Below are 23,332 nucleotides of genomic sequence, written 5' to 3' on the forward strand. Positions count from 1 at the left end.
GATCGCTCGCTCCGCCATCTGCTAGTGCTGCCTGCGCGGCGCTATCGGCGCTGCGCTAGCCTGGCCCGACAGGCGGCGGGGTGCAGGTGAGCGGGGTGCCCCTGAGCGCGCGGGGCCGCGCGCGCCCCCCCTCCCCCCCCCGCCGGCACGCGCCGCGACCGTTGAATACGTCACGCGCTCCCCCGCCCCGCGCGCGCCCCGCCAGGGCCCTGCTCGTCCGCAGGCGGTTGCAGAGCTGGGAGGCGGCGCCGCACGCGCTGCCTGGCGCCGGGCTCGCACGGAGCGCGTGGCGCCCGGCCGGGCCGGGGAGGGCGCTCGGGCCATGCCGGGAGCGCCGGGCAGGGCAGCCTCGGTGCCTACACTGTGCACGGAATCCCCCCCAAACCGGTGCTTGGACACCGGGAGCTGCGTGCACGGACCTCATGGGCACACGCTGGGTCCRCTCTAAAAGCAGAGCGCTGGCATCAAACACTCATGCTTATAGACATGGAACGAGACACCAGAGAAAGTTCTAACAAAACTAGGTGCTTAAATTGAATTTTATCATAGTTCACGTTGGGGAAAACCATGGCATTTAAWTTGACAAAGCTTATGGCTAGCATTATTTCTGTGTTAATTTGGYGCTCAGCCTGACGGGGCTGTGCAATGAGGAGCTGACGGGAGAGCTGCCGCGTAGCAGGCAGGGATGGGGTGACTTCGGGCTTGGCTGTGGGGGCCTCTCTTTGCACTCTCTGTTCTTTGTCGTGATTGCATTTGGTAGGTCTTCTGTTCAGCATATTCCTGTTCTTTTCTTGAAGGTACATTGGAGGATCACAGGTAGAAAGCACAAAGCCAAGGGAAGCCTTTTTGTTGTTGTTTTAAAGAATGTGTTGCAAAATAAGAAAATATGACCATCATGAAGGAGCCTGTGCTGTGCAGGTGCTTTGACATGCTGTAATGGCAGAAGGGAGGTCTTCAGATGCTAAAAGATCTCGACTTAGTCTGTCTCTCAGTAAAACCAAGAAAAAGAAAGGAACAAAAAAAGATGTGGAAGTTAAAGCAACACAGCCCATGTCTTCATCTCCCCCCTCCATTGCTTCATTTTTTAACAATGTTCCCCCTGCCAAAATCCCCTGCCCAATGTGTGGGCAGGTGGTGCCAAGGTACGGAATAAACGAGCACCTGGACAAAACGTGTCAGGGCAACCAYGGCAAGGCGGCTCTTGCAGAAATGACTTACAGCTGTTTTGTGAATGAGAGTCCCTCGCCTGCAAGTATGAACAATMATTCCAGCCCATATTTTTCAAAAAACAGGTCAAATCTAGAAGTAAGTTCCTCCCAAAACAGTTTGTTGAAAACAGAGGCGAGCGCAGCAGAACAGGTCAGTCATTATTTCAGCAATAATAATTCAGCCTGTAATGTTTACTGTCAGTCTGGAGCTCAAACAGTTAAAGTCATCTCTTTGGGAAGCTTGTCGTCTAAGCTGTCCAGAAGACGACGTAGCCAGGAAGGAAAAAAACACGTAGTGTATAAAGAGGTTGACTCATCGACTCCAGCTTTTTCCAATATATGCAAAAGCTCTGCAGCACAGGATGATGAAGAGATTTGTGCTGGGCATAGTTCTCAGAAAGAAAATGAGCTTGTTCAGAGAGAGGAGCAGAGTCCTTCAAGAAAGGAAGCAGAACTTCACGAAGAAATAAATGGATGTCCTGGAGACGAGCTCGTGGATATTGTTCAGGTATCACTACCAGCTGATACCATCAATGGCGAAAGACTAGTATTTGGTACAAGCAGCACCAAAACAAAAAGTGGATGTGAAGGTGTGACACTTAGCTCTAGTAAATTTGAGACACATCCAGCCATTTGCACTGCAGCGGAGCACACTGATGGTTTGGAAGTGAAAACTCAGCCTCACACTCAGGGTACTCCTTCTTCTAGGACAGAAGTGAGCTGTGAAAGCTCTGAAGATGGTGATGTAGAGGKGCTTCCTGTGGAAGTTCTTGAAGACTTTCAGCATGAGATGAATGACTCTTTCTCAGAAACTGTAGAAAAGGTAGAAGTTCAAAATTCTACTAGTGACATTTTAGAGAAAATAAATGGTGACATTAGGTCTGTGCTGCACTTCCCTGGGCACCCATATTACTTCCAGAATTTCATAATGGTGCTGCAAGCAGTCCTGCAGAATGAAGATGATGTGAGACTCTTTAATGATGAAGACATGACAATTATTGCCAAGTTCTGCCAATTATCAGGTACCCTCTTACTTTCATGTCTTCTCACACTGTTTTGTAAAGTAAACTGTTATTCAGATTTACGTGAAGCTGCCTGCTTCATGAGCTCAGTTTGTGCTTCACGCCTGGGTGTACATCAGTGACCAACAGGTTCATACATATCAGTTTGAAAAGTCAGTTAGAGAGCTGGTTGCATTTTGCTGGCTGCAAACTACTGTACTTCAGAATAGTACTGCAAATCTGCTGTATATTTAGCTCTTCTTCTCTCTGTAGATTATACTTGATTTTTTTTTTTTTTTTGACTAGCATACAATCTTTAGAGTGATTCCACTTTCCCTTTTTTCTCCAATTGAGAACTGGAAGAAAAAAATGAAATAGCTACTCTAAATGGCCACAGCTGCACAGAGCTCTTTTTTAATGATTGTTTCTAGAAAGCCCCACATGATACTGTAGATTGGCACTGCAAGACCTTACAAAAAGAGATCTGTCAACATCATAACTTTTTGATTATGGATGACCATAATTTTGGTCATCCATCATTTATGGATGATTTTCTCAGGTTGAATAGAAATTTGTCAGCAAATGTTTTTCTAATACCTCATAAAAATACAGACACTAATAGATAATTCATAAATTTGTTTGACGTAACAAGATTTTAAATATAGGGTGCCAAAATGCAGAGATGTTGTTGGTTCATACCTTTTAGCAAAGCTACAGTCCGGCTAAGTAGTTCATAGTCTGTTGTCTTTTAAAAAAAATGAGTCACAGAATCACAGAATGGATGAGGTTGGAAGGGACCTCTAGAGATCATCTRGTTCAACCTCTTGCTCAAGCACATGGCACAGGGTGGCATACAGGTGAGTTTTGAAGATCTCCAGAGAAGGAGACTCCACAGCCTCTCTGGGCAGCCTGTTCCAGGGCTCTTGTCACCCTCACTGTCAAGAAGTTCTTCCTCACATGGAGATGGAACTTACTGTGTTTCGATTTGTACCCYTTGTTCTATCACTGGCAACCACCGAGGAGAGCTTGACCTCATCCTCKTTACATTCTCCCCTCAGATATTTGTACATATTGGTAAGATCCCCKCTTAACCTTCTCTTCTCCAGGCCTAATGACAGACCCAGCTTGCTTAGTCTTTCCTCATAAGATCGATGTTTGAGTCCCTTGATCATCTTTGTTGCTCTCACTGGACCCTCTCTAGAGCTCCACATTCACCTTGTCCTGGAGAGCCCAGACCTGCACCCACTATTCCAAGTGCAACCTCACCAGAGCTGAGGGGAGGGGCAGGATCCCCTCCTTTGACCTGCTGGCAACATTACTCCTAATGCAGCCAGGATCCCATTGGCCTTCTTGGTCACGAGGGCACTACTGGCTCAAGGTTAACTTGCTGTCCGCCAGGACTCCCAGACCCCCCCTGTCAAATGCCTTGCTGCACTTAAGATAGACAACATCCATGGCTCTCCCCTCATCCACCCAGCCAGAAGGTGGATCACTGAGCATAGAAGGCTATTCCATTGGTCAAAGACAACTTGCCCTTGGTGAATGGGTGAATGAGTGATGACTACTCCTGAGCACCTTCTTTTCCTTCACATGCCTAAAGACAGTCTCTAGGATGAGCTGCTCCACCACCTTCCCAGGGATGTAGGGGAGGCTGACGGGCCTGCATTTTCCTGGCTTCTCCCTTGGTCTTTTGGAAGGCTACAGTGACTTTGCCTTACTTCCAGTCTCAAAGATGATGGAGAGTGGCTGAGCAGTAACCCCTGCCTGTTCCCTCGGCACTCTTGGGTTCCTTACATCTGGGCCCACAGATATATGAGTGTCCAGTTTGCCTAAATAATCCCTGATCCAGTCCCCCTTGACCATCAGAAACTCTCCCACTCTCCTGGTCTTCTCTCTTGTGTTCAGTAGTTCACAGTACTCAGTAGTTCACAGGGACCAGCCTCATCAGTAAGGACTGAAGCAAAGGCAGCCTTTAGTAAGTCTGTCTTCTCTGTATCCTCCATCACCAAGGCACCCACCCTGAGCAGCAGCGGGCCCACAGTTTTCCCTAGTCTTCCTGTGTCTTCTGATGTGTTTGTAGAAGCCCTGTCTGTTGTCTCTGACATCTCTTGCTAACTGTAATTGCAGGTAGGTCTTGCTTTCTCAGCTGGCTTTCTGTATTCTTCCCACATGGTCTGACCATCCTTCCAAATTGTCTATGCTCTCTTTTTCTGTTTACGGTTTCCCAAGCGCTCCTTGTCCACCCTCGCAGGTGTCCTGTCCCTGCTTGCTTGACCTCTTTCTTGTATCAATGCATTGATGCTGATTTTGGAGGAAGAACTGCTTAATTATTAGCTGACTGTCCTGGACTCCCTTTCCTTCTAGGGCCCTGGCCCATTGGATTCCTTCAAGTGTGTCTCTGAAGAGCTCAAAGGTAACTCCTTGGAAGGGCAGGGTTGTAATCCTACTTCTTGCCCAGCTTCTTCCTCACAGGGGTGTGAATTCCAGGATCTCATGGTCACTGCAGCTGAGACTACCCTCAACCTGCACATTTTGAACTGGACCAGATCTCTTTGTTCCAACCAGCTCCAGTAGCACCCCTCTCCTTGTAGGCTCAGCCACCCCTTGCATCAGGAAGGTATCATCTGCAGTGCCCTGCAGAAACCTCCTGGACTGTCTGTTCCTAGCTGTATGGTCATCCCATCAGACATCAGGGTCAATGAAGCCTGGCTATGATAAGGGCTTTTCCATAAGGATCCTATGATTCGCTGAGAAGGACGAGGGCCAGTGATTGTGAAGCTACTTGCAGCTACCTGTGGAAGGCCTCACCCACTTCTTCCTGCTCAGGAGGCCTGTTATTCATGTCCACCACAGTGTTGTCGCTGTAGGCCTGTCCTTTGATCCTTGCGCACAGGCTCTTGWCTATCACTTCGTCCTCCCCTCAGCAGAGCTCCAGACACTCCTGTTGCTTTCTCAAGTAAAGAGCAACTCTGTCACCCCACCTTCCTGGCCTGTCCTTCCTAAAAAGCCTGAAGCCTTCCATGGCCATGTTCCAGTCATGGTTGCCTAAGCCTTTGATTGCCCCCAGGCAACACGTTATTGCTTCCTCTCCCACACGTAGGATCAGCAGTGGAGAATACTAGTGTGTGGGTTGCTAAAATAACACCAGACGGAGAAATTTTCCTGGTGATGCATTAGCCCAGGTCCCAGGAAGGCAGCAGCCTTCCCTTAGAGAAGAGTCCCATCTACATACAGGACCTTCTGTTCCCTGTATTGTGGAATCCTCCATTACTTCATCTCCTGTGTTTTTTCCCTGTAGGTGATCACAACACAGGGGTTAGCCTTTCTGACGGTGTTAATATTTTTGGRGGAGAGAGACTCTTGCTTACACCAAACTTTGATTGCCCTTCATCCTCCACGGCTTAGTCACAGAATCATAGTATTGTTAAGGCTGGAAGGGACCTCTAGCGATCATTTAGTCTAACCCCATGTACATGTAGACCATGTTACAGAGTATTGCGTCCAAGTGGGTTTGGAAGATCTTCAGAGAAGGAGGGTCCACAATCTCTCTTGACAATCTGTTCCAGTGCTCTGTCACCCTCATTATGGAGAAATTCTTCTTTAAGTTCTTGTGGAACTTTTGGTSCTTCAATTTGTGGCCATTGCCTCTTGTCCTGTTGATGGTCACCACTGAAATAGGCCAGCCCCATCCTCCTTACTCCCTGCCTTGAGGTATTTATAAACACTGATTGGATCTCCTCTCAGCCTTCTCTACTTCAGGCTGAACAGGCCCAGCTTTCTCGACCTTTCTGCATAGGGCAGATGTTCCAGGTCACTTCTCATCCTTGACCTGCGCTGGATTCTCTCCAGTTGTTGCCCTTCCTTCTTATCCTGGAGAGCCCACAGCTGGACACAGTCTCCAGATGTGGCCTCACAAGGGCTGTGTAGAGGGAGATGATCCCCTCCCTCGACCTGCTGGAGATGCTGTTCTTAGTACACCCCAGGATCCCATTGGCCTTCTTAGCCACAAAGGCACCCTGCTGCCTCATGGTCAACATGTCATCCACCATGACACACAGGTCCTTCTCTGCCARTCTGTTYTCCAGAAGGTCAGTGCCCAGCCTGTACAGCTTGTACTGCTATATGCTGTCCTCTCCAGGTGCAAGGCCTTCCCCTTGCCCTTGTTGAACTTCATGAGGATTCTCACAGCCCTGTTGTACAGTCTGTCCGGGCCAATCTGCATGGTGGCGGAGCCCTCTAGGGTAGCAGCTACTCCACCTAGTTTGGTATCATCAGGATACCTGCGGAAGGGACACTGCGTCCCTTCATGCAAGTCATTGCTGAATAAATTGAACAGGASTGGAGCAAGCACTGACTCCTGGGGAGCACCTCTAACTACAGGCCTCCAACTAGACTCTGGGCCGCTGATGACAACTCTCTGCCCAGCCAGTCACTCCATCATAGAAGCAACCTTCTGCTGCATAGAAGGCAGAAGCCTTCCTTAGAGGAGTGTCCCATCTAGATAGTGGACCCTCTCTTCCCTATATTGTGGAAACTCTGGATGACCAGAAACTGCCTCCTTTTCCTCCTGCAGATGGTCACAATACGGCCTAATTGGCTTTTCTGACTGTATTAATATTTTTGTAGGGGAGGGACTCTTGCCTTCACCACCCATTGATTGCCCTTCATCCTCAGGGCATTGTGCTTGACTCAATGGGTATTGGACTGATTAAGTATGATTTCCTCTTGGTTAATCAGTGCTGACTACACATGCTTACACAATGACATCCAGAATGAGCTGCTCTATCGTTTTTCCTGGAATGGAGGTGAGGCTGACAGGTCAGCAATTTCCTGGGTTCTGCTGCTAATCCTTATAGAATCATAGAGTTGTTATTGTTTGAAGAGAACTTCAAGATCATCAAATCCAATTTCCACAACACCATGCTAGAGCATATCTCTAAGCATCTCATCTACAYGTTTCTTGAACACTGAGACAGTGACTCTACCACATCCCTGGGCAGCCTGTTCCAATGCTTGACTGCCCTTTCCATTTAGAAATTCTAACTAATGTCTAACCTGAACCTCCTCTGTYCSAACCTGAGGCCATTTCCTCTTGTTTTAAGAGGAACTACTACTAATTGGTAGTTATTCTGGAGAAGAGATTGACCTCTTGCCTCATTACAGCCTCCTTTCTGATAGTTGTGGAGTTCTCTCAGCCGTTCCTCATAAGCTCTGTGCTCCGGGTCAGGTTCACTGCCCTTCTCTGGACGAGTTCCAGCACCTCCATATCCTTCTTGTAGTGAGGGGCCCAGAACTGAACACAATATCTGAGGTGCAGCTGCACYGGCACTGAGTACAGGGGGACGATCACCTCCCTGGTCCTGCTGGCTACACTGCTCTTGATACCAGCCAGGAGGCCGTTGGCCTCCTCAGCTACCTGGGCACACTGCTGGCGGCTGTTTAGCTGCCTGTTGACCAGCACCCAGATCCTTCTCTGCCTCGCAGCTCTCCAACTGCTCTGTCCCCAGACTGCAGCGCTGCACACGGTGGTTGTGACCAAAGTGCAGGACCTGGCACTTGGCCTTGCTGAACCTCATACAGTTGGTCTTGGCCCATTGATCCAGCCTGTCCAGATTCCTCTGTGGCACCATCCTACCCTTAAGCAGATCAGCTCTTTCCCCCAGCTCAGTGATGTCTGCACATTTGCTGAGTGTACTTTCCATCCCCTCATCCAGATTGCTGATACAAATATTAAAGAGGATGGGCCCCAACACTGAGCCCTGGGGAACACCACTGGGGACCAGTCACCAGCTGGATTTAACTCGGTTCACCATTTTGAAGACTGGAGTGACAGTGGCTTTCTAGCCATCCTCAGATACCTCCCCAGGCGCCAGGTCCAGCAGCACACCTGTCCTTGTGGCTTCTGCACCACCTGTGTCAAACGGTTATCATCAAAGCTCTGCAGGAACCCTGGGACTACTTGTGCCTCACTGTGTTGTCTTTGCAGCAGATATCAGAATGGTTGAAGACCCCACGAGAACCTGTGATTGCTACTTCCATTTGTGTGTAGAAGATGTTTTGGCTTTCATCTTCCTGGTGCAGTGAACTGTAGGAAACACCACCTCAGTGCCTCCCATGTTAGCCTGCCCATTAATCTTTACCCATAAGCTCTCAACTTGTTCTTCATCCTCCCCTCTTTAGGCAGAGTTCCATAGATTCCAGGTGTTCTCTCACATAATGAGCAGATCCAGCACCTTGACTTCCTGGCCTGTCTCTTACAGACATGTCTCACATAACCATCCATGATAGCACCCCAGKCATGTGAGCTATCCCACTGTGTCTCTAATTGCAAAGAGACACAACTKGTCTATGAGCACAATCCCAAGCACTGCCTGCAGCCTGAGACTCGTAGAGTTCATCTGCTGTAAGAGGGTCTCTCTATATCAGGGTCTCTGGGCAGCGGACAGTGCGACTCCATCATCTCCTGGGACTGTGCCCTGACCATCAGTGAGCCCAGGTTACGGCTGTAGCCCACCACATGCAACCAACGCTGTGCAAACGGGTTTGCTGCAGAGCCACTTGCTGCAGTCATGGCCTACAGCAGTAGCACAGTTTGCTGCCTCCACCTGAACAGACACATATTGTGGCTTGATAACAGCTTATTAACTTTGTGGTAATTAAAAGAGGAAAATATAAAGGCACTGGAATGTAAGCAGCTAATCTTTTGTTACAGGTCTCATGGGGCAAGCAAATTTATACTGTTTACATCCAACGGGTAATAAATTTATCGGTAGGGCATTAGGGGATGCTGCCTTTGGCTACTTTTTCCAGTGCTAAATACCAAGTTCAGGAAAGAGCTTATTTACTTCTGTGCTCCCTTCTCTAGACAAGTACAACTTTAGTTAGTAGTAGTAACTTTCTCTGCTAAGTAAAGGGAGAACTTCTTTCAATTATAGTGGGGTCCTGTAACAGGATGTTGCCCTCTAACAGGACTTAAGAATATAGAAAAAGAATTATTGCAAAACTGTGCTGATAAATCCATGTCTACATTGCCTGYTGGAATCACAAGTAAAGCAATCTCTCTTTTCAGGCTAGGGAAAACACGGTGATCAGCTACAAGAAGTGATCGGCTAGCATTAAGTCAATATCTAATCAGTTCTGGACAAGTAATGGATATCTTTGCCTTCAGGAGATCTTGAACAGAATACTTTAGAAGTTCAGGTAGATGGGTATCTGTTYCACATTAAAAGTTTCTACCGAAACACATCTCTTTTGGTTATCGTAAGAATCATCATATGCTTAATACTTTATGTTAAATTATTTGAACATAGGTATTAAACTAATATATATATAATTAAACTTATATATAATTAAACTTTTTTTTGGCAAAAATAACACTCTGAAAACTAAACTGGAAGGTAGTCTGGAATTCTGATGATTTTGTCAGTCTTCAGTTTCTTTTTCTCGCCCAAATGGTTGTCAAATAGATGGTTATTGAATGAACATTGATGAAAACAACAACAACAAAAACCTATTTAACATCACATTAACTATGCACAATGTTTGAGGTATTAAGTTGTCTTAAGTTCTGGTATCTTAGCAATTCTTTATATAGAAGACAGGGAAATTTAAAATCTATTTTAAAAGATATCGGGTCTTTTAATATCTCTATTAAAGTAATTTTTATAGATTAAGTAGTGAGCATACACAACACAATCTATTTGAATTTAATTTTCTTCCTCTCCTTCCTCATTTAAATACAATTTGCAGTTGGTGGGCAGAAGTTATATGTGAGACTTTTTCAACGCAAACTGAACTGGATAAAAGTGAGCAAAATAGAGTATGGCGAGATAAGTGTGGATTTGTTACCAATAATTGAAGAACTGGTTAAAAATAGCTTTCTGCAAACAGGTATGTATACTATAAACAGTATTTTAAAATATTATGAATAAAATCTGCAGCTGTGACATGCTAGAATTGCTTTGGTTAGCTGTGACATGTTAAAATTGCTGCATGCTTGTCTGTGCTTTGGTATTCAGGCAGATTTCTATCAAATTAACAGTAAAAGTTACTGCATGTTAGATAAGAGGGAGAGTTGCTCATGTCAGGTTGTAGGTATCCACATAGGCCAGATTTTTCTTGACCGGCCTCTTCCTCAATTCCTCTGCACAGTCCTCAGTCATCCTCTGCACATGGGTCCTGGGGTTGCATTCAGGCTCTTCTGTGCTAGCCTGAGGAGGGTGGCAGAGGAACCCGTCAACCCTCTCGCTGGCCTTGTCCCCTGCATGGAGCTCAGCCCTACGTGATAGGGAGCTTGTCCTGTGCTATGGATGGACCTGGGCCTTAYAGTGTAGCCTTGTCGCTAGTGCCCCGTCTGGCCCTGGACTCGATTAGTCCCCTTGCCTCRCCCAGGGCTGCCAGCGAGACGTGTGAGCAGCACCTGTGCTCTGCCCCTGCCATCCACGCTGTGCCCTGGCTGCTGAGATCACTGCCTGTGCTGCGGTCACCTTAACTTCTGGCTCATCCTGCCTTGGGGAGAGGCTCTTGCTGCTCCCTGACAATAAATACTGTAAATCTTTTGCAGTAGGTTTCAATCATCAGGAAGCCAGAAGAGTTCTTCCGAGCTGCAATTTTTTAGCTGAGCAAAAGTTCTTTATATTTGCTTTTGCTTTGAAGTTGCCATAGGATTTTTTTGGTTGTTCCATTCCTTCGAAGTGTCCCTTTGAAGATAATGAATTTCAAGCTGGAATAGCTAGCATCAGTAACATATGTATTTGAGGAATCATTAGATTAGTGCTAGGTTATAGGAATGTAAAATTATCCAAAACCTTTCCACCGTTGCTTTGGTATGCATCTGTAACATGTAACAAATGTATGTGGGCCATTTTACTTACAGAATCTGAATTGGAAGACCTGTGTGAAGGGTTGGATTTGCTTTCAGCCCCTGAGCTGAAAACGTTAGCAAAGATCTTTCACTTGCCTAACCCAAACGGGCAGAAACAACAACTTGTGGACGATTTTCTGCGACTGGCAAAGCAACGTTCTGTCTTCAGCAAGAGTCAGACCAGTATTGGGACAGTAATTTTAAAAAGGTACTACTTAAGCTTTTTTAAAATGAATGGCAGTTCGCTTCAGAGCAATATCAGCTGTGCAAATCTTAAGACTACTGCCATCCAGTTCTTCTGGGGTCTAGATAAAGACTAATGTGTTAGCTGGCCCCTAATGGAAGGGATACAACATTATTATTAAGTCACCAGCAACAAAATAATACAGATTCCATCCGCCAGTTAACACAAAGGAGAAGAAACCTGGATAGGAATGAATGGAAAAAAGGTCCAGGCTCAAAGTGGTGGGAGAAATCTTTCTTCTCTCATCTGACTCTACTAGTTACCCCTGTGCAACAGGTACAAGGCCACGGAGGATGGAGGGCAATCAGTGTCTGGTGAAGGCGAGAGTCCCTCTCCTCCAAAAATACTAATACAGTCAGAAAGGCACCCTATATTGTGACCACCTGCAGGAGGAAAAAGAGGTGGGTTGTAGTCATGGGTTATTCCACAATACAGGGAACAGAGGGTCTGATATGTAGATGAGACCCTCCTCTAAAGGAAAGAGRATGCTCTTCCCTCTAAGGGAAGGAAAGGGAAGGGAGGGATTCTGTGATTATTCTTGGTATTTAGGACTGCATCTATAGCTACAACATCCACAAAAAGTCTAGGAATATGGAATAAATCACAAGCCCAGAAACTGGGGGCATGGTGCAAGTGACACAGAGGTTAGAAGCCATCCAACAGTTACCTCCCAGACCAACCAGTAACAAGAAGTAACTGTCCAATAATAATAAAGATAAATGAAGCACTGGGCTTGTCTGAGAAGGTTGCAGAAATAGAATCTGGACTCAGTAACTGAGAATCCTTTTTTTCTACAAAATGGAGGTGGGGAAGAGACCTGGCAAGGGTGGTGCACTGTGCATTTGCTCATGGTTTCTCACCCCGACAGCCTGTCTTGCCTTGATGGTTTTGTTCTTTGAAAGAGAGCTAGACAGCTTTGTCAAATTGTGCAGAGATGGATTTACTGGATAAATATCCCCCCCCAGAAATCTATCATGTGATTCACCACAAGGTTCCCAATATTGAAAGGGGCCTGGTATTAAATTGTCTCTCTGTGTAGGAGAATTATTAGTTGATCTAGGGAGGGTTTTTTTTCCTGTGGTGCAAAAAATGCCTAATGCCAGCTTAGTGCTGGGCTTGCGGAGTTGCACAGCTGGAGTTTTGCAGTGGTGTTTATCTGTAAAGCAGATTTATTCAGTCTTTGTTGTTTTTAAAGTACGACAGGAGCCCTTTCTATCCCTCTTCTGATAAAAACAGTGCTTCCTAACAACAGCACTATCTCCAGTAGAATTGCATTTAATTTGGTCAGAATAGGCAAAGTGATCAGAGTCACAGCCATGATCATGTGGTAGAGGATGTTGGGACACTGTGATAATGAAGGGTTTTATTTTGATTTTTTTTTTTTAACTTGATTTGCAGTTGCTTCCTCATCCTAAGTCAGATTTAAAAGACTCCTGTATTTTAAAATACTTTATAGCATTTGGGATTTAATTTCTTCTCTTTGATACTAGATATTTAAATATATACTGATTTTTAGCAGAAGATTGGTCTTGGTTGACTTTTGCGTAATTTGTATAACTATGGTATAACAAACCATAAACTAAGTTGTTTTCAGAATATTACATTAAACTGTACAAAGGAAGGCTAGAAGAAGGCTAGAATATGTTTGCTGGTAAACTAAATACCTCATTAAAACAAATCTTGGAATAAATATATTCTTAAATTTTGGTTTCTGATTTGGTTATTAAGATGTGCTGAAAATTTTCCTCCATTTGTTAAAACCAAGAAATTCCAGTTTTTATTTAATATATAGTCTTTAAAAATCTGTGCAATTGTGCTTGTAGTATGTCTGGTCTTCATGTCATTCACACCTAATYATTACTTATGTACTGTGTATTTTGGGGTATGGGCTCTGCCTGCCTTGGCTGCCGAGTGGGCCGGGCAGGCAGTAGTGGAGGATCAGTTCAGTGCTTTTCCTAACATTCTGAAAGAAAACGTGTATTTTTTTGTAAAAGGCAGATAATCTTTGGAGTTGTGTGGGAAAGGAAATGGAAGGGAACTTGGGACACTTAGTTAAATTCCAAAAAAAGTCCTTGACCCCCCATCCTACCCATAGCTAGGAGAAAAATTTGCTCTATGTGCGTAATTACTTGCTCAGCCATGTGTCAACCTTGAGAATGTCACGTTCTTTGTTGTAGTTGACAGCTGAGATACTAGTTATCGGTAACATCAGAGAAAATCTTGTTTTAAATCTGTGCTCCCCTGTGGAGAGGTAACAAAAGCTTGACATGTGTGGAAAGGCTTGGTGAAGGTCTGTGAACAGAGCTCCCCTAAACCAGGGCTTCCTAAGCTGTGGCTCTGAACATTGCCCCAGAGCCGACCATATCCTGGCACATGTGGTACTCCCAGGCAGTAAGGGGAGCTGGAGGGCAGGGAGTTCAACTCTGATCTGCTTCGAGTTCAGCATTTTCCTTTTATCAGTCAATACGTTTCTTTGGCTTTTCATCAGAGGTTACATGCAGCTATAGGAGTTACATGCTCTGTAACTCCTATAGCTGCCTAAGCTGCTGCTTCAGGAAAGAGCAAGTTTATACAGTAACTGTTCTGAGCACAGAATTGTTTTTCAGTGTTTCAGGTGTATTGGAAGTGATAGTAAAGTGATTTGGATAATCATTGCATTTATCCTAGGGCAAAGGACATGGCTGGAAAATCTGTTAGGGTCTGTAAAGGCCCCCGGGCTGTATTTTCTCGAGTGCTGCTGCTGTTTTCACTGACTGAGTCAATGGAGGATGAAGAAGCTGGTAGTGGTGGACAAGGCCAGCTCTCCACAGTGCTCATGGTAAACATGGGCCGTATGGTATTCCCCAGTTACACTGTAAATAGGAAAACAGAAATCTTCCAGGACAGAGAAGATTTTATCAGGTGGGTGGAACTCTTAGCAGTCTGGAAATCTGCTTATTTGTAGAAAAGTTCTGTTTWTTGTAACGGAATAGTATTTGTTACTTGTGTAGACAAATAAGAGATTCATCATGTAGAACTGCAGAAGATAAAACAGATATATGTGCACTTTTTTAATAATCTGAAATGCCTTTTTTTTTTTTTTAATCCAGGAAACACTTTTTAATTCATGAGGACTTGTATTTTGAAYCAAGATAGCCTATTTCTTTGCTTTGTGATCATCTGATGATTAAAGTTTCCTCTTATATTGCTGTGGTGCTTACTAGAATGAAACCTGAACAGAAGAATGTTCTCTTTGCTAGAAGTAATTTTAAACATAATAGATTCTGTTGAACTGTATGATCTACTGTTGATCCTACAGGGTAAGAATAAAGTTGGCTACATGGTTTAATATCCTTGGAAACTGGATTGGATTTAAAGAAGAGTATTATATGAAATAATTTATATAACTGTAAATATCTTTTGAGTCTGATACTGTGATTACAGTGTTTTCCCCTTGGTAGGTATGCAACTGCTGCTCACTTGTCAAATGATATAGCTACTGCAATGGCAAATGGGAACTGGGAAGAAGCGAATCGTCTTTATATGTGTGGTAAAGAAACCTGGAATGAACTGAAGAATCAGCCTTTTCTGAGGTAGTAAACTGGCAAATTTGGCATAATGTTCATGTGCTGCTATTAAGTGTATTGTCTTACTTTTGGTTTGGCCTCTCTTTTGAGAGAAGCTTACAGACGTGTGATATTATCTAAACATGTACAATTTAGAAGCTTTAGTTTTCCTGAAAGCTTTGAACTTCCCAGTTGTTTGTTTTGCTTTTAAATGGTATATATGAAAAGATCTTTTAAAGTAAAAACTTGGGAGTGAATTGAGAGGTTTGGATAAAGCACTAAAACAACTATTCAGCATGCCAGTGCAGGAGAACAAGAGCCTGACTTTCCCCTTGTCATACTTTGTTTTTATGGCTTTCAGACAAATATCAATCAGCAGAATTTAAAATTCACCAGGAACAAAAGAATGTTGCAAAGGTTATGGGAAAACATGCTGGGTTATTCATCCGTTGGAACTTCCAAGTAGGACTTATTCAGGAAACATTACTAAAGGTCTGAGAACCGAAGCACTGCAAAGAATTCAAGTGTATTGTTTTTCAAGCGTCCCTCATTGGATTTTGTTTTACTTATTTTGTTTTCTAGCTTACCAATAACACTGAAAATGAAAGCCTAATTTTGGGCATTACACCAATTGTTGTGCCAGCCAATTTAAAATAGTATTTGTAAAGAGTCATTTGGAGGCCTGTTGCATTACATACTAAAGACAGTAGCAAAACTTAGTTTCATTTTAATAAGACTTTGAAAAGAGTACTTCTTGAAATACAGAGGTGCCTAATTAAAAGATGTTAGTCATCTTTTAGGGATGGAAAGGACTATTGTGTCTTTTTCCTTCAGCTTGTCCCCCTGTTTCTKCAGTTAGCCTGCCGGCTGACTTACAAGTTTCCAGCAAAGAATCAGGAGGTAATAAATTATTGTTTTGATGTAATGTATAAATTGTTAACTAATAATTTCTCTGCTGTTGAGAGAAGCTGCTGTATAACAGCAGCTTGCACCTGCTATCTCCACTCTGTTATCCCACCTTTGAGGTCTTTCCTTTCAGCCTTGATACTCATTTCAGGTCAGTTTTACATAAGGCATTTAGTTTTTGTAAATGTTTTAGGTATATGCATTCTTTGTAAGAGAATTTTAAGAATTCATGCATTCTTTGTAAGAGAATTTKAAGAATTTCAATCGGTGTCATTAAAGTGATCTCCTGAGGTGCTCTCCTCTTCCAGCTATCACAGAGCTCTACCTGAGTATCTGAGGCATTTCACTGTTGGCTGGGTGTACACAAGAATCCTCTCGCAAGGTGTTGAAATTTTGCAAAGACTTCACATGTATAAGGTAAAGTGGAGTGAATGAGAATACATTTTTATCTGAAAATACTACTGTTTGATAAAATMTACACTGACTGACAGCGATGGCACAGTTTATGGTATATGACGGGAGAGTCTGCTGCTTCCCTTAGTTACTGATGTTGCTGAAARAAGTGATATTTTTTGCTTGGACTTCCCACAGTTCTCTTTAAAGGTTACCTTCAAATAAGATGTGTATTTATTTTTTCTTCCTGCCTTAAAAGATTCTAAAGAAAGACCACGTCTTTTAAGATATGTTCTGGTTTTCTCATTATACTTCAGAGATTCTCAGTAGAAATTGAAGGATTAACAGAGTTGTAACATGGCTTGAGACAGCGTTGTTTATTGAAAGATACCTAGGTTTGGTTATTGCCTTTAAATATGAAGCTCTTTAAAGAAATCTGTTTTTGTGAAATCCCCTGCCTTTTCACCTGGCGCTAACATCTGCAAAGGCTTCTGACTTTAATATTAAAGATACCTATAAAAGACTTTACCTCTTACTTGCTGCAAAAAGACAGCAAGTAATGTTCAGGCCTTTAAGGAGAGAAATGTATTTTTCTTTTTGCATTTGATCTTTAATGAAAATGCCTTTGTTTATMCCTGTGCTCTGTAGATACACCTGTACACCTGAATACCCTGGGCATTTGTTAGAGTATAAATAGGATTTGAACCTTGCAGAGATAAACCTTTTATAATACCTAATGATTAGGCGGGAACATATATGATGAAATTTCATCTGGGCTTTCCAAATCAGTTACTAAACCTGTATACTAAACCGTTGCTCTAGGAAGCGGTGCGGGAGCTGCAGGATCTCTTGTCTCAGGAAGTGTATTGTACTGACAGCAGAGGGCGGTGGTGGGACCGCCTGGCTCTGAACCTGCATCAGCACTTGAAGAACACCAAGAAGGTACGGTCACCGCTGCACGCATGCAGTAGTGCTGGAAACCTGGAGCCCCTGCCTGCAAACACTGTGTGCTTGGTACGAGCAGAGCCTCCCTTGGAGAGAGGCTCTGCTGAAATTCAGAGGCTGGTAGGCAACCCAAGGTCAGGTAACCAGTTTCTCTGAAGAAATGGCATCATTTCCACAGTGAGAATGTGAATAGCCTCATCCTTGACCGACCTGTTTTTTGTTGCTTGGAAGAACACCATTTGACATGCAGGATTGTATGGGGTGCTAGGCAGCAGCTTGCTGAGCTGTTCTGCCTCAGGGATCAGTAAGAAAAGTCTTATTAAGCTATTTTTAAATACTCACATTTTTTTAGGCTCTTTAAATCACTTATTTGGATTTAGTAACAATAGCCAAACTAACACTGGTCTTTTAAAATTATTGCATGTTGTCTTGTTCCTCGCTAGGCCATCGACTGCATCAGAAAGGGGCTTGCAGACCCCTGCGTGCGCACGGGGCATCGTCTCTCTCTCTACCAGCGGGCCCTTCGGATCAGAGACTCACCAAGCTGTAAGCAGTTCAGGTGCCTGTTTCAGGATCTGCCAGTCATAACTGTGGAAGATGTGACACATGTAAGTAACAGGGCTGGTGTTTTCTGAAAATACAAACTCTCAAAGTCAAGGAAAAATACTCCTGAAAACTGTTGTTGTGCTTATGGACCAACCTGTGGCTTATTTCTGTTATGGGAAAGCTAATACAAATATAAATATTTCTACAACAAAAAGCTCTTACGAACAAGTACTTGTATGTAATAAAGGGCTTACTTCCCATGTGAAGTTAGTCATATGCACTCCATTGATGTAATTTGCATAGTTCTACTACATATGGGTTAGAATATGGGCCCAGATATAAATTCTACTAATTTACCAGCAATCGGAACTTTATTTATTATTTCAGGCCAAGCTTTCTGTTTGAAACAAAAATAATAAATAGTAACATTAGCAGGATGTTGTGAGCATTAGAGTAATGGCTCAAGCTCAATTACCTTTTTTAAACCTTTTGGTGGTAGGCACTTTTATCATAATGTGTTGTTTGGAGGAGTTCTTTGTTGTTGTTTTAAGAAGGAAAAAAAAAATCTCATTATTTTCCCTGCTACTGCAAATGTATTTATGTCTGAGCAGAGTCAGAGCAGAGCCTCTCCTTCTCTCCCAACCCCATCACTGCACACCGTTTTTCAGGCCAAAAAATCAGTTTCCTCAGTTATTCCCTTCTTTCTTCCCAGTCTTAGGTATGGAAATAATACATTCCCTTCTGTCCCCTGAATAACATGCCAGTTCAGTAATCCGATTTGTCATCCTAAGCTCACCTCTTCAGTGCTGTCAAGAAGATGGCAGCTTAAATTTTATTCAGCCAGTTTTTGGAAGCTATTGATTTTGGCTTTAAGGGAACTGAAAAGGAGAAACACCTTCTTTAGGAGACACTGAACTACGCTAAAACTTTTCAACTGTGATGCTGGGAAGTAACTACTTGTGTGTGGTTTTCAGGTTACGATCAAAGGGAAGATGTGTCCTCAGACAGGACTGGGAAAATCTGTGTTCCTAATAGAGGATACTGACAGCCAAGAAGGAAGTGAAGACTCCGGTGCATCCACAGTCATGTGCTCTGTTGAGGAACTGGCCTTGACTCATTATAGACAGAATGGTTTTGATCAGGGTAATAGTAACTTCTTGTATGAGAAAGTAACTGTGAAACTGACCCAATTTGTTAAGCATTTCAGTTAAGCTTTTTTCATTAAACCTTTTTTTTTTAATCTGATTCTGTTTTCTCCCGAGAAGACTCTAATATGTCCATTCCAGCTGGCCTTCTGCCTGGCCATCAAGTTTTTGCTTCCTCTGTATATGAAAGACCATTCTGAAGTGGACGAAAAAAGGCTTATTCTTCAACATAGCAAAAATTCACTTATTTTGCCTTTCTCATTAGTGATCAGCCTTTTTATCTATTAGCTCAAAGCAATGATGCATAATGGCCTTAATCCCAGGGATTTATAGAAAGTTTACAGGAAAGATAAACTCCCAGAATAATTTCTTTTTGGGTATAGATGAACATGAAAACAGTATGCATCTTAACAAGACACTTAAAAGCTCTTCTTAGAAGAGCTTGTTTTTCAATTCTATTATTAGTGATTTTTATGTTTTTAGAGATTAAGAGCTTTGGAAAGCCTTGGACAAATGTATATAGATCAAGATATATAGGAAATAGAATATATAAATCAGGGAATAAAATACAACAAAGTAATCTGTGTTAATATACCAAAACCCAGTAAAGCTAGAAGTATAAGCTTTAATTGAGACAGGGCACATTTGTTAATTCATCTTTTGCTATTAGTAAAAGTCACTGGCCTTGAAAGGGAAAGCATTAGCAAATCATGGAAATGATAAAGACATTTTCAATGCAAGAATGTACTGGCATCAGCTGACATTTTCTATTTTGTATCAGTCTAATTTACTTGAGATTTTTATGATGTTGCTGTAGAAATAAGTATTTCCATTTTTATAGCTGAAGTATTTATATTATTACATTTTGTCCTTTAGGGATTCATGGAGAAGGTTCAACGTTTATTACACTGTATGGACTTCTAATGTGGGATGTCATATTCATGGACGACATACCTGATGTTTTCAGAAATTGCTATCAGGTATTTAAATCCTTTTTTTTTTGTGCTGCAGTTTCTCTAACCATGTTAAAAAGCTGATTCTGGATTCACAACATTTTGTTCTAAGTCCCTCTCCTCTTCTTTCCTCTCCTCATTTGTGCTTTTGGGCTCATCTTTCTTAAAAAAAAAAAAAAAAAAAAAAAAAGGAAAAAATCTTAACTTCCCATGGCCTACCTGCTGTTCTTCTGAGTTAAGAGACCTTTATTGCATCTCGTGTTAAAAGGAGATATTCCTTGTCAGTGCTCTCTACCATTTACCATAGAATGCCATTTACCACCTTTCTGAATCCACTGCCTTTATACAGTCTCATTGCATACAGATCATAACCTACTCTGACATAAACGAGGATGCGTYGAGAGCTTCCACCCGGCTCTCCCAGCAGTTCCTGCGCTGGGTTCTCATGAGACTAGCAGGGTTGTGGCTGTTGCATTTGAGAAACTCGAAGGGTGCTCACCTGCTTTCGAGCCTTTCTCCTTTTTTTTGTGCAGTCACTTCATACCATAACATTTACAAGAGATGCACACAATTCTGTTGGCTTTTGAGGGGCCTGCGTGATATTGCCCAAATCTGTCACTGTTTTGTTCCCTATTCTCCTCCTCCCCTGCTTGTAGCACTGCTGGTGGCTGCAGCTGAGCAGCTTTGATTCTGCTCCCAAATCCTGGCTAGAACATCATTGCTGGGAGAGCTAGCAGAGCAGAGCAGAGCCGCTAGCTCTTTCTTTTCTCATAACATCAGCTCTATGTCTAGATTTTTCTACATTAATAAAAGCCAACAGAGCATGGTCTAAGACGTGGCCAGTGTTTGCTGCAGTGACAGCAGTTATTGAGACTATGCAAAACTCTCCCCATTTAATAAAGAATGATGGGCTGTGTTCAACTGACTCAGAGTTTGAGTGAATGTGCAGCCTGTTTTTAATAAGTGTGCAGGCACTGTCAGTGCTGCAATCTGCGCTCTGCAGCAGCTCCTCAGGGCTGTTTTTACCTTTCCCACAGACCTTCCCCCTGGATTTGTACACTGACAGCTTCTACGAGAACAGGAGGGACGCCATCGAGGCCAGGCTCCAGCAGCTTCATTCCGCCTCCTCAGTGGCGCTGGCAGAGCTGGTCGCTGACATCTGGAGCGCGCAGGAGGGAAAAGCAGCAGCACTGGTTACCTGGGGACGTTTCGTTTCCCTCCAGCAGGCTCAGGTGAAAAACAAGCTGGCCAGAGTGGTGCTGTGTTTTATCGGGCTCACAGTTAAATCTCACATTGCTGTAGTGCGCTCACCAAGCTTGTAGTGCGCTCACCAAGCTTGTAGTGAGGCCCTGGCTCCAGCAGAGTGAGGGGAAGAAGCCAGGGAGGACTCGAGCAGAGATCTTCCTATTTCTAATTCATCTCAGCTTCCCCTCATCCCTTTCTTACATAACTACTTCCTTAACTGCAGCTGTAGTTAGGAACACAAAGGAAAATTGCTACAGATAGCAGTTGCTAGTTACACATGATTAAACAGAAACAGTTGAGACAGAATATGATTTCTGAGAGCTGAAAAAGGGCTGGACAGGAAACGAAAGAAAAAAAATGCAACCTTCTCTTACAGAGCCTCGTTTCCTGCCTGGGAGGAATGTTTCTGAGTGGTGTTTTCAGGCGACTTTCTAAGGATTTGCGCCACTGCAGAGGGGGGCTTCCTGACCTGGTTGTGTGGAGCACTCACAGCAGTCACTTCAAGGTGTGTTGACCAACACATTACTCAGGATTCAAGTGATAGTACCTGCTTAAGGAGAGAGAGAAAAYGTTCCAGGTGTCGCAGTATGCAGCCTATATTTTCATGTGGTAGTGGGGTAAAACCAGCTCGTTTATTAGGCAGCTGTGGTCATTATTGTACTGCTGATGTCATTTCATTGGGCTTTTTGCTGCAACTTTAATGGAAGCAACAGAAACAACTGGCAGGAGCTAAGTCATGTTGTTGATTAGAACATTTATTAAAATAAATGGGCCTTCCCTCTCAGCATTCCAGTGTGTTAAAACATGATTTCTGTTCTGCAAGTAACAGCTTATACTCACATATTGGAACTTAAGATGATTCTGCTCCTCTGCATAGATAATCTATTAATCATCTGCATTTCTCTGTAGCTGGTAGAAGTGAAAGGTCCCAACGATCGCCTGTCCTTCAAGCAGATCATCTGGCTGAGTGAACTGCAGAAGCTGGGGGCCGCCGTYGAAGTCTGTCACGTGCAGGCGGTCGGAGCCAAGAGCAAGCACCTCAGCTGACAAAAGCCTCTCGGTAACGTGCGCTGTGCGTGTGCCTGGAGTGGCCCTAAGGGAGGGGGCAGCACAAACTACTGGCTGCTGCTTGTTTAATATAGTTTCTTCCAAAATTATGGCTTCATGAAATACTACTGTAGTTATACTTAATTCCAAATCAGTCTGAAATACACTTTGAGAAGACTGTTTATGATTTACAGTGTTCAAAAGAACAAAATCTTCCTATGATAAACATAACTTTTTCCACAAAAAAAAGGTAATACAGGGTCTTCTCCAGTCAAGAGAAGTAGCTGCAATCACATCTGTACCAAAAGAAAAAAAATCTACAATAATAAATGCATCGCATCAAGTCCTTGATAGTTTGTGAATACTGATGTAGCCCGAATTCTTTATACTCTGCAGGCTTCCTACTCCACAGCTTCCAGTGTGTTAGAACCAGCATGGTTCTGTGGTCCTCCTTTTGTATGAAGTATCTCTTTTTGAATTTCATATAGAAACTTTTTTCCCTCCCATTTTAACACAGACAGAATCATTTCTTTGCAGCTTTCATTCTGATACTGAGCAAGCTGTCAGGATGTTCAAAATTCTACTTACCACATTAACAGCAAGCACCGTAAAAGAACATAGTAAGAAATCATCTGCACATCTGGTTTGTTAATCATCTTCCTACAGCAGTGTCTCTGCTTTTTTTGGAAAAAGAAAAAGAACATCCCCACCATTCTTCTTCATGAAAGGAAGTGAAAGAAAACCCCCTGAAGTTCACTGTGGAACGGTATGAACTTTTATTTAGTCTAATTTACTTCACATTCACAACTCGGCATCAGGATTTTATATTCTTCCTGGCACTGCTACTTTACTCAGTAAATCATGATCAGGCACAAAGGTTTTAGTTTCGGTTGAAGTAGTGAACTCTAAACCATTGCAGCAACAGCATTAGAAACCAACTGCCTAAAGCAACTGGAGGGACAGATAGATCTGTCTCTTTTGTTGGAGGCAAATTTATGATTTCATCCTTTGCTTAACTGAATTTGTTAAAAATTTTTTGGTTTTTATGTTTTGTTCTGTGTAACAATAAGCCAAAACCTTTGCCCACCTGCTACATCTTCATTAAAAATACAAGGCAGTTCGTTAATATCAAAGTGGTATTGGAGGCAGATGCACATGAACACACGTGCAGGCCTGGGTGTGGGTATGCTCACAGACACACACTTTTCCATGCATTTCTGGAATGAAAGACCTGTTTTTGATACATGGCAGTAAACAGTGGATGAAGTTGTCCTACCACAACTGCTAAGTC

The 23,332-nt window shown here is 43.3% G+C and overlaps 1 protein-coding gene across 1 annotated transcript; it reads left to right on the top strand.

The window, feature by feature from the left end:
* Positions 1-797: 797 nt before the first annotated feature.
* FAN1 (FANCD2 and FANCI associated nuclease 1) lies at positions 798-23,119 on the top strand. Its single transcript, XM_026052662.1, has 13 exons — positions 798-2,230; positions 9,959-10,099; positions 11,085-11,280; positions 13,984-14,217; positions 14,757-14,888; positions 16,076-16,184; positions 16,983-17,102; positions 17,549-17,713; positions 18,626-18,794; positions 19,673-19,776; positions 20,787-20,981; positions 21,371-21,499; positions 21,904-23,119. Exons 1-13 carry the CDS (start codon positions 937-939, stop codon positions 22,039-22,041), a joined length of 3,126 nt encoding a protein of 1,041 aa, XP_025908447.1. The 5' UTR covers positions 798-936; the 3' UTR covers positions 22,042-23,119.
* Positions 23,120-23,332: the final 213 nt, after the last annotated feature.

Source organism: Nothoprocta perdicaria, unplaced genomic scaffold (assembly GCF_003342845.1).
Source record: "Nothoprocta perdicaria isolate Ctin4 unplaced genomic scaffold, notPer1 scaffold_113, whole genome shotgun sequence".
Classification (NCBI taxonomy): domain Eukaryota; kingdom Metazoa; phylum Chordata; class Aves; order Tinamiformes; family Tinamidae; genus Nothoprocta; species Nothoprocta perdicaria.